The sequence below is a fragment of the Littorina saxatilis genome, linkage group LG17 (assembly GCF_037325665.1).
Source record: "Littorina saxatilis isolate snail1 linkage group LG17, US_GU_Lsax_2.0, whole genome shotgun sequence".
Classification (NCBI taxonomy): Eukaryota; Metazoa; Mollusca; class Gastropoda; order Littorinimorpha; family Littorinidae; genus Littorina; species Littorina saxatilis.
The window spans coordinates 51,330,572-51,348,545 of record NC_090261.1 but is presented as its reverse complement, the minus strand read 5'-3'; the positions used below and the strand labels follow the sequence as shown (position 1 = coordinate 51,348,545).

The following is a 17,974-nucleotide window of genomic DNA, read 5'->3' as shown; positions in this document are numbered from 1 at the left end:
ATAGATATCATTATCACTTACTGACAGTCGACTCAACAATGTGCAAAGAACCACCTCAGAGATCTATAGACAATGAAGTACTAGATGATTCATCAGTAAAGTTTACAAATATGCATATAAAATAAGTTCAAATAAACACCGCAACACTCTGCATTGTTTACCTAGTACATCACTTCTGCTAGCACCTTTGCATAAAATGACGAATCTTACTTTCAGATCTGCAAACATTTTCTTTTGAGATATAAATGCAATATCACACCAAAAACAAAACAAAACTTCGAACAACAAAAAATTCCAGACCCACAAATCTGATATATCGTTATTCTACCATTCTTTTTGCAAATGCAGTGTTCATCTATAACAAGTTCTGCACAACAGGAACACATTCACTGATATTTACAACAACAAAAACCCCATTAATATCACGAATTCAAAGTAGTGATCTTTTTCAGCAGCGTGAAACCTTTCACTGTTATAAACAAGTGTGGCAGAGTGCTAATAAACAGACCCGATAGCGAAGGGAAGTATCGGCACTCTAAACATAGGCAAAAGGTAAGAGTTCAGGGTTCGGTCTAATAACGCGCATTGTTCCATTGGCACATACAATGTGAAAATAACCATACGCTTTCCCTTCAGTTGTCGTGAAATGAAGAGAAAACATGAACCACACAGGCACTCTTTGCATGACGGTGCACAAGTCAATCAATTATCAGCATCATGCTTCCTTTTTACACAGCAAAAACAATAGTTCACACAGACACACTCACATTCAGGGTGAAACATTTCAGCTGCCACATCACACTCATAATCAGCAAGGGTGAAAAACGCACTTCACCAATGATACAATTATCCACTCAAAAAGCCAAACTGTACTCTGACACTGCAGTGTACGTGGATCTCCCATCCCCACTAGCACTCCTTGATCCTCTCCCACCTCGAGCTTTGGGTGACTTTCTGACAAGTTGCATCCATCTGAAAATTGCACATGTAGCCCATTTTTCATGCATTTCATAATTTAGTACAACTCTCACACTTCTTTTGCACTCAGTGCAGATAAAAACAGACACAAAAAAAAGTTTGACATGCTATTTTCAACAAGCAAAAATAAAATTGTACACTACAAATCACAACACTCTTTGAAAATCAAAGCAAATTTCAAATCACTCACACTCAATGTTTTTCAGCTCTGTCAATTTAACATAACTAAATAAGTTCAGAAACAATCCTTCACACTTCACTTGGGACTATAACTGTGTTCTAAAATGGAATCAAATGGCAGGGTCAGGAGTAAAAGCACCTCAACACAATTCTTAGGCAAAGTAATGCAAACAGTCCATGCACAACCGACGACAGCAGTAGACTTTCACGTGTCACTATCGTGGAGCTGACTGTAGCTAGTGCCTGCGCCACCTCGACGCCACTGCGGTGGCTTGCTTCGATCACGAGCGTACAACGCCATCACAGACAGACACAACACCAACGCCACGCCACCGAAAATGATGGCAAAGCCATACACAGCCGGGACGTAGAAGTCATAGGTGATGGTGGCGGAGACGTCGATAAACCAAAGGTCGCTAAGATAGCCATCATGCTGCACCCCATCATGCCCCAGGCCGCCGAACAGGAAGAACGCTTCGCTGTTTGCTTCTTTCCACGTTGCAGCATCCAGCCTTCCGCCTGGCAACCCTGTGTGCATCAGTCTTCCTTTCTTCTTGAAGGACGCAGGGGTGTCTCCTTTCTTGCTACCCCCCATCCACTCCCACTCCCCTGTCATCGGGTGGAAGCGCCACAAGTCTGACAAAAGTTTGGCGGAACGGACAGTAGAAGGAGTTTCTTCATCCGCCCCTTCCCCGCCAACCAGCCACAACAAGTGTTTAGTGTCACTCCACGCTGCACCCCCACGTCGACATCCTGGAACGCTGCTGGAACTCATCTCACCCAGACGCCCGTATGCCGCAGGTTGCCCTGGCTGGGTGCTGCCTGACATGTAACGCCACGAGTCGGTGCTGACCGTGTACTCCCACATGTCTGACGTGTAGCCGGAAGCAATGTGTCTATCCCGGGGGTACTTGCTCAACACGTTACCTCCAAACATATACAACGTTCTGCTGGTTTCCATCTCAGAAAGCCAGGTCATGGCTCCGTTTCTGCCCTGTGGATAGTCAGCAGTTTGGTGGTTTCTGAGCGAAGTCGGGGCCTCCTGAGAGCTCTTTAGCTCTTCCCACGTGAAATCCTTGAGGTTCAGACGCCACATGTCACTGAAGAGAAAACTGGAAGAGTTAGTTCCGCCAAAGATGTAGAGATGGCTGCTGGTGCACCAGTTAGCCGAGTCCCCTCTCGGAGCAGGACCCACGTCTCTGGTGGTGTCATGGTCCGTCTCGTTACGTATCTCCAATCCGCCGCTGTAGGAATCTACCAGCAGGCGCCACACCTGCACATCATTAACAACACTAGAAACGTTCCTCCTCTTTGTCTCAAAGTTTTAGAATTGACATCCTTTATCAACATAGCTGTTTTGCAAAAAATTCTCTGGAGCTCAAGTTTTTAAGCCTGGTTGAAAGCATCTGGAGAGAAAGGGGATGACAAGCTCAACTGGACTAACGAGTGACTACAAATGAAAAACAAATGCAGAGTATGGTTATAAAACTCTTCTTCCTCACCCAATTGCAGCCCCCTGTATTGCAGCACTCTCTCTTCTTTCCTACTTCTCCTTCTTTCTTAGAATTTAGATTCCCCATATAATCACTTCTCTCTTAATCCTTCTTTGCTGTTCCCAAAAGATACTCTGTCATTGTCAAGCAGTACATTATCTGACAAGTTTCAAATCAAGCATACATGTATACCTTCTTCCCAGTGTCAAAAACCCACAGGTCTCCGAGAGCTTCATCATCTTCCGCAAGCCCTCCAAACAGCACCATCACATGACCAGTCCCGCACACCGCAGGTAGCTGCCTGGGGCGGGGAATCTGAGGGGAGCGTGATGTGGCTACTGTCAGGTTGGACACAGTCCCTGGGTGCAGCTGACGCCACGTCTGGTTGGAGAGAGCGAAGCGCCACAAATCGTTAAGCATCACAGAGCCTCCTGTGGTCGTGGCAACGCTTGTCATTCCCACACCACCGAACATCCAGACCGTGTTGTTGCTGTCTTGCCAAACCCCGGTGCCGCTGCGACCTCCAGGCAAGTCGATCACAGACGGTTTGTCTGATAACTTGTTGCCACCCAGCCAGGCAAAGTCTGCAAGCATTTAGGAATTAAGTTATCAAATTTCAAAGTTAAAACAAAAATGTTAAATATTGTGTAAGTACATGAAGCCCATAGCTTATGTCCCTTCATCTAACTCTAAGACACATACTACTTTAAAGATAATGGTGAGAATAATTAATTAAGCTAATATCTTCCCGCATTTGGAAATAATCAAAAGTGGAGGTCTTTGTATATATACATGTATACTTGTCTACTTGGGTCTAATTCAACCACTTTTGACCATAATGGGCTTCATCTGTGGTTCGAGAAGAGAGAGAAGACAATCATATATATATGCTACTCGACCCATTCAACTTGTATAAGTGGGTAATCCATCCTGAAAAAAATGCACTGATATGCAAGATTTGGTTATTGTTGTTTAAAGTATATTTGGCTATATCAGTCACCATGCCATATATGTATAGGTTACAACACGAGTGGTTTTTTATATGGCTTGTATTTCAGTCAAGACCCAGCGGATGAATATCATCGGGAGACACGAGCCTCTGGCGAGTGGCTCTCGATTGATATTCCCGCTGGGTCTTGACTGAAATACAAGCCATATAAAAAACCACGAGTGTTGTAATCTGTATATCCCATTCTACCATCAAACACAAAGTGTAGACTACTAGCGGCACTGTTGCGATCTGTGCAGGGTAAAACTGTTGCCAGCGAGACTTAGCCCTTTTGCAACCTTAAACTAAGTGACCGTCGCTGAAAAAATAAAACGAATGAGTGCATCGATAAGTACGCGGTAACACTACTTTCAGACCATTTAAAAGCTTTAAGTAAAGGTTCATAAGTTGCAAGAAAGTAATGAAGTCGAATAGAAATTAATTTAGTTGAAGCGCACAATTCTTTTGTTTTGCGTTTCAGGTCGGCAGAACGGGCGAAACGGGTTTGGGACCCATTTGGCTTACTCGATTCAGAATCGATTCCACGTTGTTTTTCTCGAACGTGTGTAATTAGGCTTATTGACAGAGAAGCAAATTTTAGGGAACAAATATGTAGGTTTAGATTTAACCATTTGCTCCCTATTTGAAATGTATCTACGTGATAAACTGTTTTGCGAGTGTGTTTGCATGGATGAACTTAAACTGGTATGGGTGTCAGGAAAACGCGACCGACACGTCTGTCACCGCCGATTGATTGCATTTTGAAGGAATATGACTGGATTACGGAAAAATATGTGGACTTACTGCAGAGCCAGGCAAAAGAGTAGACTTGCTCGCAAAACACGTGAAACAGCCGATGTTTGATAGCTGAAGGCGCACACCAAAACACACTACCGAAAGATTCTCAAAAGTCGTCTGCTAACGATGCAAGGGGAGGGTACTCGTGTTTTTGTTTTGGTTCGCTAGCATCTGGTTATCTTGTAAGTTGAATGTTCGTTTTTTTCGACCTGCATTGCTTTCATAATGAAAGAAACTTTTGCTTATTGCATCTCATACATCAGATCAGTTCTGAGATTCATTTTTGCGTGCAACTGATATGGTTTTCTGAGCCGTGCAATACGATTTTAGAACTTCATACAAATGTGTCACATTGTTCGGCGCGAGGTCAAAGGTCGGGAGGAAAGTAGTCCTTTGCCCAAATCGGAATCTGCACTATCATATATTTTTTGGAGTCCATGATGTATTTATTGAGCTATAAAAATACAACATATATACCCATACTGAAGTAACAGAGACAAAGAAGGGAGGTCATGGGATATATATATATATATATATATGGCTATATCAGTCACTGTGCCATATATATATGGCTATATCAGTCACTGTGCCATATATATATATACTAGAGGAATACCCGGCTTTGCCGGGTGGATCGCAAGACAGAGTATGCAGCGTGGCGGTTCGCCGGCTTAGAGCACGTGTTGAAAATGTTCATCCACCAGTTTGTGCCCAGGGTCCACCTGAATATGCCCACCAAACTTGATGCAGAATATTTACGATGGGAGGGGTAGTATTAGTGGCAATATTTTGAAGATGGGAGGGATTTTGTACACGAATTGCAATACTTATGTAACCGAGTGCCGAAACACCACAATCACCTTTGGAGGCGAAGTCCAATCAAACAGGATTGAGAATTTTAGAGCTTATTTCAAAGCCCTATAAAAACTGTTACGGCTTCACAAAGGAAGGCAAGAACATACAGAGAGACAAAAGCCGCCAGACTCCATCACAAACAGAATTGTACAATCCACAGGTGTTGCCGTGAGAACTAGCTATAAATAGCTCACAACTTCTAAGGCGAACAACTCTGCAGAGTCTGCTGTGAAGGGCGACGGTAGTCTCCCTGTCACACTCGACCCCGTTGAATGAACTTTTTCCCCAAAGTTCCGAACCATGGACCCGCCAAGCTTAGGTCCCTCCCAGGTTCGTGGAATGGGAACAGCACGAAAATGATTCAGTGGCCATAATGCCATTCCTGAACATATCATGTCGAGTCCCATCGCTGTCCACGACGCCAAATGTAACTGAGTGCCGAAACACCACAATCACCAATAGAGGCGAAGTCCACTCAAACGGGATTGAGAATGTTAGAGCTTATTTCTAAGCCCTATAATAACTGTTATGGCTTCTCAAAGGAAGACCAGAACATACAGAGAGACAAAAGCCGCCAGACCCCATCACAAACAGAACTCTACAATCCACAGGTGTTGCCTACACACACACACACACACACACACACACACACACACACACACACACACACACACACACACACACACACACACACACAGAGAGAAGCCGTATATATACTAGAGGAATAAGAGACAGACAGCGTGGCGGTTCGCCGTCTTAGAGCACGTGTGAACATTTTCATCCACCAGTTTGTGCCCACTCAAAGGAAGGCAAGAACATACAGACAGACAAAAGCCGCCAGACCCCATCACAAACAGAACTCTACAATCCACAGGTGTTGCCTCCACACACACACACACACACACACACACACACACACACACACAAACACACACACACACAGAGACACAGAAGCCGTATGTAGAGGTTACATGCCGAGTCTCAGTGATTATCAAAAATAATGGTCGAAGTTCGCGGATCATGAAAAATGCGAGCTTCAGCGAGCTTTTTCATGACCGCGAACTGAGACCATTATTTTTGATAATCACTGAGACGAGGTATGTAACCTCTTTATTCCTCCTTTCTTCAGTTATTCAAAGAAAACAGGAGTTTTTGTTCGAAAGTTTGATCGAATCATATTCACCCAACCAGTCTACCTGCGCAGGCGATCGATTAATGCGCGGTTGTATAGTTCCGTGCAAATCATTCAATTCTGTTAACACTTCTTGTCAGTTTCCATGTTTTGAACTAAAATCAAGTACACAGTTATGTTGTCATTCTGCTGTGGCGGTAAAGGCAGATAGTGTGTGTTCTGTTCATGTTTTGGTATCGCTCAGGAAATGTTCTTTCCTCGAATGTGACTAGCAGACGAAGTTTTACACCAGTGTTCCAACGTTAAAAACTGTATGAAGTTCAGTTTTCTGGGGCAAAATAGTGTATGAAACCGCTGCATATTCTTTAAGTTGATTAAATGTTTGCAATTGATTGCGTGTGATCTGTTTATAAAATGAAATATTGTTGAAAACTGACCGTCGGATTGCAGTCTTGTCGATGCAGCCGAAATCTGGAAGGGGAACTACTCGTGTCGCAAGACAAAATATGAGAGTTACTTTTCCTTGGAATCTTGCTAGCGATAAACGATTGTGCACGGCAGATCTGAATTCAGAAAACAACCAAACTCATGGATTTTATATTGAGATTCATGTGTTCAAGCCTGTAGTTGCTGGTTTGAATGCGGTATGGTTGTTTTGTTTGCTCCAGAAATGTATATTTTGTACATTAGAGTGTTCTGAACTTTTGAGTCGCAAAAAGTAGATCCACAATGTGTACAGTCTCTACCCATGAGCTATCGAGGATTCAGGCCCGTTGTTGGGTAAGTGATTTTGGTTGTTGGGTAAGTTACCAAAAAATAACTAGCCCTACAAGTTTACAGAGAGAAAGAAGCAGAGGTGGGAATCTTTTGTTTGTTTGTTTGTTTGCTTAACGCCCAGCCGACCACGAAGGGCCATATCAGGGCGGTGCTGCTTTGACATATAACGTGCGCCACACACAAGACAGAAGTCGCAGCACAGGCTTCATGTCTCACCCAGTCACATTATTCTGACACCGGACCAACCAGTCCTAGCACTAACCCCATAATGCCAGACGCCAGGCGGAGCAGCCACTAGATTGCCAATTTTAAAGTCTTAGGTATGACCCGGCCGGGGTTCGAACCCACGACCTCCCGATCACGGGGCGGACGCCTTACCACTAGGCCAACCGTGCCGGTAGAGGGGGGAATAAATATCTATCTATATATATAAATACTAGATGAATAACCGCTTCGCCGGGTAACTGTCTTCTCCGGGAAGAAGTAGAGCCGAATACCCGGCTGCGCCGGGGACCCGGCTTTGCCAGGTGTACGCCGGCTTTGCCGGCGCACGAAGGAAGGGAGATAAACGCGCCAAACACTGGAGAAGATAAGGGAGAGTAATACCCGGCTTCGCCGGGATGAAAGCGTTGTGGACAGTGACCTTCTAAAAATAGTAACGGGAATATGGATTGAGCGTTGTGGACAGTGACCTTCTAAAAATAGTAACGGGAATATGGATTGACGCCACACGAAGGAAGGGAGATAAACCCAAAACACTGGAGAAGATAAGGAAGAGTTACTGGGAATGGATCTGGAAAGATGAACAGAAAAACCAAAATCGGTTCAGCGCTGCGCGCTGAGAGCACGTGTTGAAAATTCTCATCGACCAGGTTGTGTCCGGGGTCTACCTGAATATGCCCACCAAATTTGAAGCAGATCCATCGAGAACTTTGGCCGTGCATCGCGAACACACACACAGACACACAGACAGACACAAGCCGTATATATATATAGATAGATAGATATAGAGATAGATGACAGTGTATTTTTCGATAAATAGATTCGACCTTTGCACTTTTACGGTGAGGACAACTTACGGGTACATGCAAGGAAAGCCCACAACTTCTAAGGCGAACAACTCTACAGAGTCTGCTGTGAAGGGCGACGGTAGTCTCCCTGTCACACTCGACCCCCTTTGAATGAACTTTGTCCCCAAAGTTCCGAACCATGGACCCGCCAAGCTTAGGTCCCTCCCAGGTGGAATAGGAACAGCACGAAAATGTTTCAGTGGCCTGAACATTTTATGTCGAGTCCCATCGACGACGCCATATGTAACCGAGTGCCGAAACACCACAATCACCTTTGAAACCGAAGTCGACTCAAACGGGATTGAGAATAACTGTTATGGCTTCTCAAAGGAAGGCCCGAACATACAGACACACCAAAGCCGCCAGACCACATCACAAACAGAACTCTACAATCCACAGGTGTTGCCCACACACACACACACACACACACACACACACAGAGAAGCCGTATATATATGGGTCATTCTCAGAAATGGTGGTCCAAAGTGTTACATACAAAGTAAAAAATAAAGTGTCAAGAAATACAAAATAATTGTTTTTACTATGAAGTCTATTGTTTGCTATACATAATAATGCAAAAACAAGAGGCGAAGCCTTCAAGGCTCACGTAAGAAATCGACAAACAGTAACACAAACTCAATCACTCCGTCACACACACACACACACACACACACACACACACACACACACACACACACACACACACACACACACACACACACACACACACACACACAGTAAGCATAGGTGAAACTATGCAAGAAAGCGAGACCCTGGATCTGCCAAGAAGTCTCGGCCCGCTCACAATAACAATGACCGAGACTTTCAGTAATTCCTTTGCGTGACGTCTAACCCTCTTACGTCATAATGTGACGTCTTCAAATAGTTTCTATCACACACGTCGAACACTTTTGACCGAGACTGACGTAATCCATAGACTCGGAAATGTTAAAGTTTCTACCACAGACATACATACATACATACATACATACGCACGCACGCACGCACGCACGCACAGACAGACAAAGTTTATCATCGCATAGGCTACACTTACGTGAGCCAATTAGACAAAAAGAGTAATTGGTTGCTGAATAAGAGACGTTTTAAAGTGTTGTATTTACGTGATGAATGTTGTAACATGGAAACCAAATTCCAACTTTAAACCACCTAAGCCTTCAATCCTTTGTGCATTTTTTATCAGTTCTGCAGTATTTTTGTGTTCTACCCAGCACATTCTAGTTATGAAAGGTAAGGACTTCAACTAATATTGGTAAAAAAAATGACATTTGGAACAAAACTAAGGTGACTGTCGCAACACAGAAACGAAATGCTTGAACCACTTTCGGTTCCTGTGCGACAGACATGAATCTGCACTGTTAGGCCTTTCCTGCCGGCAAAACCCGTCTGACCCAAAATAACTACACAAAACACAATTCGTCAGAGTTTGCTGTATTTGTTGAAAGTTCCTGTTGCGTTCAGATTACCCATTTTAAGTACCGTACTTTTCGGACTATAAGGCGCTGCCGTGTATAGGGCGCACCCCCTACTTTTAAAAATAAAACTGAAAAAATCCTAGAATAAGGCGATGCCATGGATAAGGCGATGGTGTCGTGCATAAGGCGACGGCATAAAAGAAAAAAAAAGAAAGAAAAAAATGAGGAAAAACATCGTACGTAGGAAAAAAAACCAAAAACATCAATGATCAAACATGGCGACCGCTCATAATTGGCATGAAACACTGTTTCAAACAGAAAGTCAGGGAAGAAGATCAGCGGTACCTCAATCGTCACTCGTTGTCGTCGTCGTCGTCACTCTCACTCCCAGAAAATCCAGAGAAATCTGAACCCTCAGAGTCTGAACAAAAGAAGTTCATGAAAGCCGCTGCTGATATGGCACCTGAGCGGTCCCCACCCGTCAAAGTCGAGGCTCCAGCTTAAATGGTTGTTAGTTGCTCATTGATTTCAAGTTCACAGTGCTCGTGAAACCTATTTTATCCGAGAATAAGGCGACGTCGTGTATAAGGCGACCCCACGATTTTAAGTGAAAAAAAAAAGAAAAAGTATCGCCTTATAGTCCGAAAAGTACGGTACTTGATGAATGTCGAACATCGACGATCAGAGGATACGAAAACTTCTTGGCTGCTTTGTTCCGCTAAACTTCGCGCTTTGAGAGACTGTTTGCACTCGATATCCTTCCGACACTACGTTGTCGCCATCCGCGGTGTGTAAGTTTGTGACAAAGCTTTGCAGGCTCGACAATTAAGTAACAAGAAGAGCAAACGCTCGATCGAGTCACTTTCGCAGTTCTGAATATTATATGAGGCATCAGATGGACAGGAAGAAATTGCTATTCACAACACAATGAGTCACGTTCACATAAAATTTGAGCCCGGTCACTTTTATAGTTTCCGAGAAAAGCCCAACGTTAAGTTGTGTGTTGCCGAACAGAAAAGGCTAGTTATCTCCCTTGTTTTTCTGATAACGTTCGTAAAAGGCTACAGATGTAAATACTTTGATGTAAAGAATAATCCTACAAAGTTTCAATCACATCCGATGAACTTTGTCAAAGATATAAAATGTCTAATTTTTCCTTTGACGCTGACCTGTGACCTTGAAAAAGGTCAAAGGTCAACGAAACCATCGTTAAAGTGTAGAGGTCATTGGAGGTCACGACTAAACAAAATATGAGCCCGATCGCTTTGATAGTTTCCGAGAAAAGATATAAAATGTCTAATTTTTCCTTTGACGCTGACCTGTGACCTTGAAAAAGGTCAAAGGTCAACGAAACCATCGTTAAAGTGTAGAGGTCATTGGAGGTCACGACTAAACAAAATATGAGCCCGATCGCTTTGATAGTTTCCGAGAAAAGTCCAACGTTAAGGTGGTGTCTACGGACGGACGGCCGGCCGGCCGGACAGACTAACACTGACCGATTACATAGAGTCACTTTTTCTCAAGTGACTCAAAAACCATCTTCAGTCGTAACGTAGGTCAGGAAACGACGCCATGAGTTTCAGCAAATGATATGATTCTGGTGTTTTCTGTGAATATTTGGCTGTGATTCAAAGGACTATTTTCTTGTTCGAACTTCCTGTGCGCCAAAGAGCTAAAAATAGCCGTGATGTGGCAAAGTCATGGAGCACATTGCTGTCCGATGTTCGCGCGTCGAGTCCGGATGCGATGCGTTACGACATTCATAATTTTTTGTTCGAAGCCCGTAACTTCAAATTCAGCGTGAGTTTTTGCAAAGATGTGTTGCTACGTCCAAGACTGAACTCCTGACTGTCGATTGCAGTAATTTGTTGGTGTTTGAATGTTTGCATTTAGCCATGAGACTGAACATATTGTTGATCACGAAAGTCGTGTAACACTTCGGCGATTCGGAAACGGCCGAACTTCGCAATTGAAAAGCACACAAAAACAACACCAACGTATAGAAACCATTTTTATTGACATACAACAATGCTTTAATGTCTCAGGAATAGATTCAGATGAAAAAAGTCGTGGTAGAAATAATTTTAATTTACTTTTTCATGATTTCAAATGTGTCACCCCTACTCACTCTCACTGGACCACCATTTCTGAGAATGACCCTTATATGTATATCTATATCTATAAATATATAGAGATAGATGACAGTGTATTTTTCGCGTGGCTATAAATTGATTCGACCTTTTCACTTTTACGGTAAGGACAACTTACGAGTGCAAGGAAAGCGTTCTGGACAGTGCAGTGACATTCTAAAAATAGTAACGTAGTAACGGAAATATGGATTGACGCCACACGAAGGAAGGGAGATAAACGCTGAAAACACTGGAGAAGATAAGGAAGAGTTACTGGGAATGGATCCAGAGAAAAACCAAAATCGGTTCAGCGCTGCGCGCTGAGAGCACGTGTTGAAATATCTCATCGACCAGGTTGTGTCCGGGGTGTACCTGAATATGGCCACCAAATATATGGCATATCAGTCACTGTGCCATATATATATATGGCTATATCAGTCACTGTGCCATATATATGTATATGGCTATATCAGTCACTGTGCCATATTGATTAACTCATGCATTCAGCATCGCGCCTGTCATGCATGCATGCTATATATGCGTTACACTTTAGCTACTTTTGGGTACATACCGGACTGCGGGTAGGGGTAAATTGGTTGAATAAAACGTATCTGCTAACTGGTCGAATAAGACCTATCTATATAACATGCAGTGCGGAAAACCTGCTCATTACATATAGGCTATAATTAATAATACTAATAGCTCTCACAATCCTCGTAAGTGATATTCTTCCAGTTCCAGTGTCTACCTTTAGTGTACAAAACAACTGTAAAACATGTCATCCATTATATTCAACTTTCACAATGAAAGTATTTCTTTAAAATCAAGCCAAGTCTTTACATTTAAAGGCACAGTAAGCCTCCCGTAAACCATCACAGATACGGTCAGGCTTTTACACACAGTACAAACACCCTTTCATTTAAACACTCACCGATTGAGAACATCCTAGGTGCCCTCCGTAAACAGCGAACAATTTTCAAAGAATTTATTTTTGCGTGGTTTATCTTACCCCTGAGCCATCGTGAACCCGTGTGATCCAATTTCCCTTTTTCACAATGTAGTCGTCAGTTAGTCATTTGAATGCGACTCGATGTGAGCTTATCTACAATAGCACGTTTTTATGCACGAAACAAACGGCTGTGGTTCACAAGAACTCTAGCGATGGCTTTTGACTGTTGAGAGGAACGGCGATATGCATAAACCGTCGTCTGCTACGACCCTTGCGTGACCCTGCTTCCGGGCTTTTCTTTTTTCAAACTTTCACAACTTCGAATTGTACTGATCTTGTCTTGATGAAAAAAGAATTCTTTTGTAAGAATGTTTGTGTAACAAGCTGTCAATTTATTATTTACATTTTAAAAGTTAGGTCTAGCGCAATAACACACCACGGTCCAAAAACATTCTGATAATCATCGATCCACGGCTATTGCCAGTTTACATCGATAGAAGGGAAGTAACTCATTTTTGACCTGAGTTCAGGATGGGTCCAAAAAGTGTTAAAGACAATCTGCAAAATTAATTCTTTAAAAATTGCTCGCTCTTTACGTAGGGCACCTAGGATGTTCCCGTTTGGTGAGCGTTCAAATGGAAGGGTGTTTGTACTGTGTGTAAAAGCCTGACAGTATCTGTGATGGTTTACGGGAGGCTTGCATTGTTGTAGAGGAACAAGTCCACGAAAATAAATTCTTTGAAAATTTCTCACGCTCGACAGAAAGCAGCCAGGATGTTCCCGTTCGGTGAGCGTTCACTTCAAATGGAAGTATGCTTGTTATGTACTGTATGTAGACGCTCGGGGAGCTCTGTGATGGTTTACGGGAGGCTTACTGTGCCTTTAATCTACTGTCTTCGAGTAGACTTAATAACAATTAGAAATGTTTGGTTGGCGTTGCCCATCATATTTAAAAATAACATTATAGCTTCTTTTCTAAAAAGGAGATCAATCAATCAATGCAAAACCAGTTCACCATTCATTCATCGCTGAAAGTTCGTCATTAGACGGCAATGTTTTTACTTTTGGTGTAAAGACAGCTGGTCACAGCAATAACAAGCAAACATTGAACAAGGAATGAGGATGCAACAACAAAACAGTGAGAGGTTACGCTACAAACCTTGGCCTTGCACTTTCACGACGCTGACAAGAAACAGTATATACGCCCACGGATACATGTTGCAGGACAGGATGATTGAATGACAGGAGCGAAGTAATTTCGGTGCGAGTCAATGCTTAGAGCGCCGAGAATGTTTTCCTTCTTCCTCTGCAGCAGTCGCCATGACTGAGGTTGTTCATCGGAAGCAGACGGAAACGCACGAAGCCGTGACGTCACCTCACAGAAAATATGGCGTCCACGGGAGAGAAAAAACTAGTGAGGTCCAAAAGTGGCCTGAGAATGGTCACAGTTGACGATCGAGTACACAGTCCATTCATATTGTCAGAACCGGAATGGACTCCAGACAGCACTGTAAGTTGTTGTTAAACTTTTGCGCAGCATTTATTTCGTTTACTTCGATCCGCTTGTAATGCCGTTTGTCTGAGGAAAGGCGGTGCCTGCTATGTCTTTGGGTGGGTGTGTGGGTTTGTAAACAGATCCAGGTAGTAAACAACTTGACGTGCAAGTGCATCAGAAGGAAAATGACGCGAACAAGATTTACTGTGTTTTTCTTGTGGACGAATGTTTTGTCCTGACTGTCTTTCTCGTTAGTACACTTGCCAGAAGAAACAACAGACCAAAACTTTGTTCCTAGACTGAAGAAGCATCCTACAGTTCCATAGGCAGGCAGACACGGAACATAACTAGTTCATCCATTAGGGCTTCTACATAATAGAGCAGTCATTGAATTGCCTGGTTCTTTTGCGAAGATCCCTCTTGGGCGCTAGAGTATCATCTGCCTTATCAGCTACTCATTTTGGTGCCAGAGAAAGTTCAACTTATGTCTCTGCATTGTGCAATGCACTCTAGTAATACAGATTTAGTTCAACTTGGGTGATTACAGCAACGAAGTGTGCTTAAAATGAAAATAATCAGAAATGTTGTGTAAACCTTGCACAGACAAAAAGAAAAAGCTTCACATATACTGACGTCCAAAAGAAACGCGAACAATATTATTTATCTTACAAATAATTTTTTTCTGGATTAACAAAAGTAGCGTTATTTTTGGCAGCCAGTATATCAAGACCGATGTCTGAGGAAGGTGTATTGTGAATTTTACCGCATCAGCGCACTTGCAATCCACGTAAAGCCCGAGTTAGCTGAGACATTTTTCTTAAGCAGTTCAGCTGCACGTGCAAGAAAAGCACAAAAGCTGATCAGTGAGTTGTGTTCACTGTCACTAGAGGATAAAAATGGCACAAAGTTACAGGTTTCATCAGTCCCTAATTCGACGCTATCACCATGCCAAGACCCACTTCTGCTGAACGCGAGAGAGCCATTGGACGTCTGGAGGCTGGGGACACGCCGGAAGCCGTGGCTGCGACTTTCCAATGTCACATATCCATCATTTATCGTCTCCTGCAGCGGTTTGTGATAACTGGCTCTACTGCTGATGCCGAGCGAAGCGGCAGACCCCGAGTGACGACGCCAAGGCAAGATCGGCACATTTTCCGCAGCCATGTTGCACATCCCTTCAGAACAGCTGCAGAAACAACCAGAACTGTTATGGGGACACACCAGGCACCCATTTCTAGGCAAACGGCCAGCCGGCGACTGCGCTTCAGGGGGCTGAGGAACTGCCGTCCAGCCAGGGGACCCGTCCTCACCGTGCGCCCTAGACAGGCACGCCTGCATTGGGCGCAAGGCCACCTCAATTGGAACAATGTTCACTGGCAGAACGTGCTTTTCAGCGATGAAAGCCGTTTCTGCTTTGACCATGCCGACGGGCGTGTTCGGGTATGGAGAAGAAGTGGTTACCGCTATGCTGACAACTGTGTCGTGGAGAACAACGCCTGGGGTGGGCCCAGCCTCATGTTGTGGGGCGCCATCGGCCACAACCAGGTGCTAGCTAGGTCCCGTCATCTTCCAAGGCCTGGGTCCTGGACCCGGCAACGGCGTAACAGCGTAGCGCTATATGGACCAGGAGCTGCACCCTCATGTGCTGCCCTTTTTTCAAGCCCATGGAAACTGGGTTTTCCAGCACGACAACGCGCGCCCCCACACCGCCAGGGCCACTCAGGATCTCCTGCACCGCTCAGGCATCCAGGTGATGCCTTGGCCAGCGTTATCTCCTGACATGAACCCTATTGAGCAATTTTGGGACTTGCTCCAGACACAGCTCAACAGGGTGGTCCCAAGGCCCACAACTGTCGCTGATCTTGATCGGGCCGTCCGGCAGGCCTGGACCAACATTCCCAGGCAAGCCAGCAACACGTTGGTCCGCTCAATGCACCGCCGATGCCAGGCCGTCATCGATGCTAATGGGGGCCACACACGCTATTGACTGTTCTGTTAAGCGCTAATAACGCATCGTCTCCGCAACGTTACTGTGTTATGGACCATAAGTCAGTGTTCTACTCTACTAAAAATTGGACATTAATAATGAAATTTGAATTTGTGTACGATTTTTTTATTAGGCAATAAATGACACTAGACACTGTTTTTCGCGTTTCTTTTGGACGTCAGTATAGTTGACGGTTATAAAGCGTTGTAAATTCAGGAATAGTTTTTGTACTGCAGTCTAAATATAGAAGCATCTAATGACGGTTATAAGGTTATAAAGCGTTGTAAATTCAGGAACTGTTTTTGTACTGCAGTCTATATATAGAAGCATCTAATTTTGCAGAGCGTATCGGCTCTTGTAAGCATAAAAGTCTTATAAGTCTTTTAAGATACCATTAAAGTTACGGAATGAACTGTAAAGATGCCTTTCATTTATAATAATATATAATATAAATACATGGGGTTTAGAAGGCACACGAAGGAAGGGAGACAACTATGTCAATATTAAGTCTGCGTTTTCTCTACAGGAAGATGTTATATCCATGGCAGTTATTTTTCTTGATCAAAGGACCAAAATAATTGATTATGCCCAAATATGAAGCTCAATCCGTCAATTAATTTCTTTGGTTTGATGAAAGCGACTTAAAATGAATCAAAAACAAGTCAATGAAATGAATATTAAATATAATGCCACTAGATGTGAGCTCTAAATTTACACGGCTAAAGTTCAAGATTACACAGTTGAACTTGATATACAAAAAAATCTTTCAAATTAGGGAGGGTACAGAACAGAATTTAAGATATATCAGGATTTTTTCCCTTCTATTATGTGGACACTTAATCTTACCTCCAAGGTAAAACAAGTAAAAGTTTAATTCATACTTGCAAACTACCGTAACCGTACATAGTGTTTCTTTCATGGTGTCTTTTGCAACAATACAGTGATCAATCTTTGATTCCTTCAGTGTTCTTGAAGAGAAAAAGGGGTTACTTTAGTTTGTTATACTTAGAGGAAAGAATAGGTCAATGTCTAGTATAATCAGTTTCTTCCTTTATCTGCAGTGCAAAGTATGTCAGAATCCAGAGTGCCAGGCCAAGTTTGACCTCTTCAATAGAAAGGTAAGTTTAATGGTCAAAATTAAATTGAAAATGGATCTTGTATAGTTCACAATGAAACTGTCAGTGTATAAAAACATAAATACGTGCATGCTTACAAAAAAAAGAAGAAAACTGAATAGTGCCATACTGTATTTCAGTTCGCTTTTCCGAGTGAGAAAGCAGCCCGAATTTCCATGAGAGTAACTTCACAGGATATGATACCTTATTTTTTTCTTTATCCTGTGTTACTGTGTTTCAGCACCACTGCAGAAGATGTGGCAAATGTTTCTGCACCAAATGCACTTCAGGCCTGATGATTCTGCCTCGCATGTGTTTTGTGGATCCAGTACGCCACTGTGAAATCTGCATCAACATCACAAAGAAGGAAAACGAGTTCTTCGACAGGCACCTCAAGGCTCTTTTAAATGGTAATCATGCTAAAACTATGCTGAATCATATGATTGGTAGTCATGCTGAATTTGTACAGAGTTTATAGCGTTTGTGTGTTGTGCAAAGGGATCGACTGGTCGCTTTATTTTCTTGCTTATAGAACCGTGGCTTTCGTATGCTGAAGTGATGAAAGTATAGGGCTCTTAGTTATTAGTCTTGCAGT

General features: G+C 43.2%; 2 protein-coding genes across 2 annotated transcripts in view; one reads left to right on the top strand and one right to left on the bottom strand.

The window, feature by feature from the left end:
* The window catches only part of LOC138953826 (uncharacterized), a 14,195-nt gene extending 63 nt beyond the window's left edge, over positions 1 to 14,132 (bottom strand). The window contains exons 1-3 of the mRNA XM_070325770.1: positions 13,942 to 14,132; positions 2,844 to 3,235; positions 1 to 2,431 (exon numbers count right to left, since the gene is read on the bottom strand). The exon at positions 1 to 2,431 is cut by the window's left edge and continues 63 nt beyond it. Coding sequence (XP_070181871.1) covers positions 1,364 to 2,431; positions 2,844 to 3,235; positions 13,942 to 13,999 — 1,518 coding nt within the window. The 5' untranslated portion in view covers positions 14,000 to 14,132 and the 3' untranslated portion in view covers positions 1 to 1,363. The remainder of the gene's footprint in view (positions 2,432 to 2,843; positions 3,236 to 13,941) is intronic.
* Positions 14,132 to 17,974, top strand: part of LOC138953827 (zinc finger FYVE domain-containing protein 21-like) — a 20,082-nt gene continuing 16,239 nt past the window's right edge. The window contains exons 1-3 of the mRNA XM_070325771.1: positions 14,132 to 14,292; positions 17,326 to 17,382; positions 17,621 to 17,789. Coding sequence (XP_070181872.1) covers positions 14,170 to 14,292; positions 17,326 to 17,382; positions 17,621 to 17,789 — 349 coding nt within the window. The 5' untranslated portion in view covers positions 14,132 to 14,169. The remainder of the gene's footprint in view (positions 14,293 to 17,325; positions 17,383 to 17,620; positions 17,790 to 17,974) is intronic.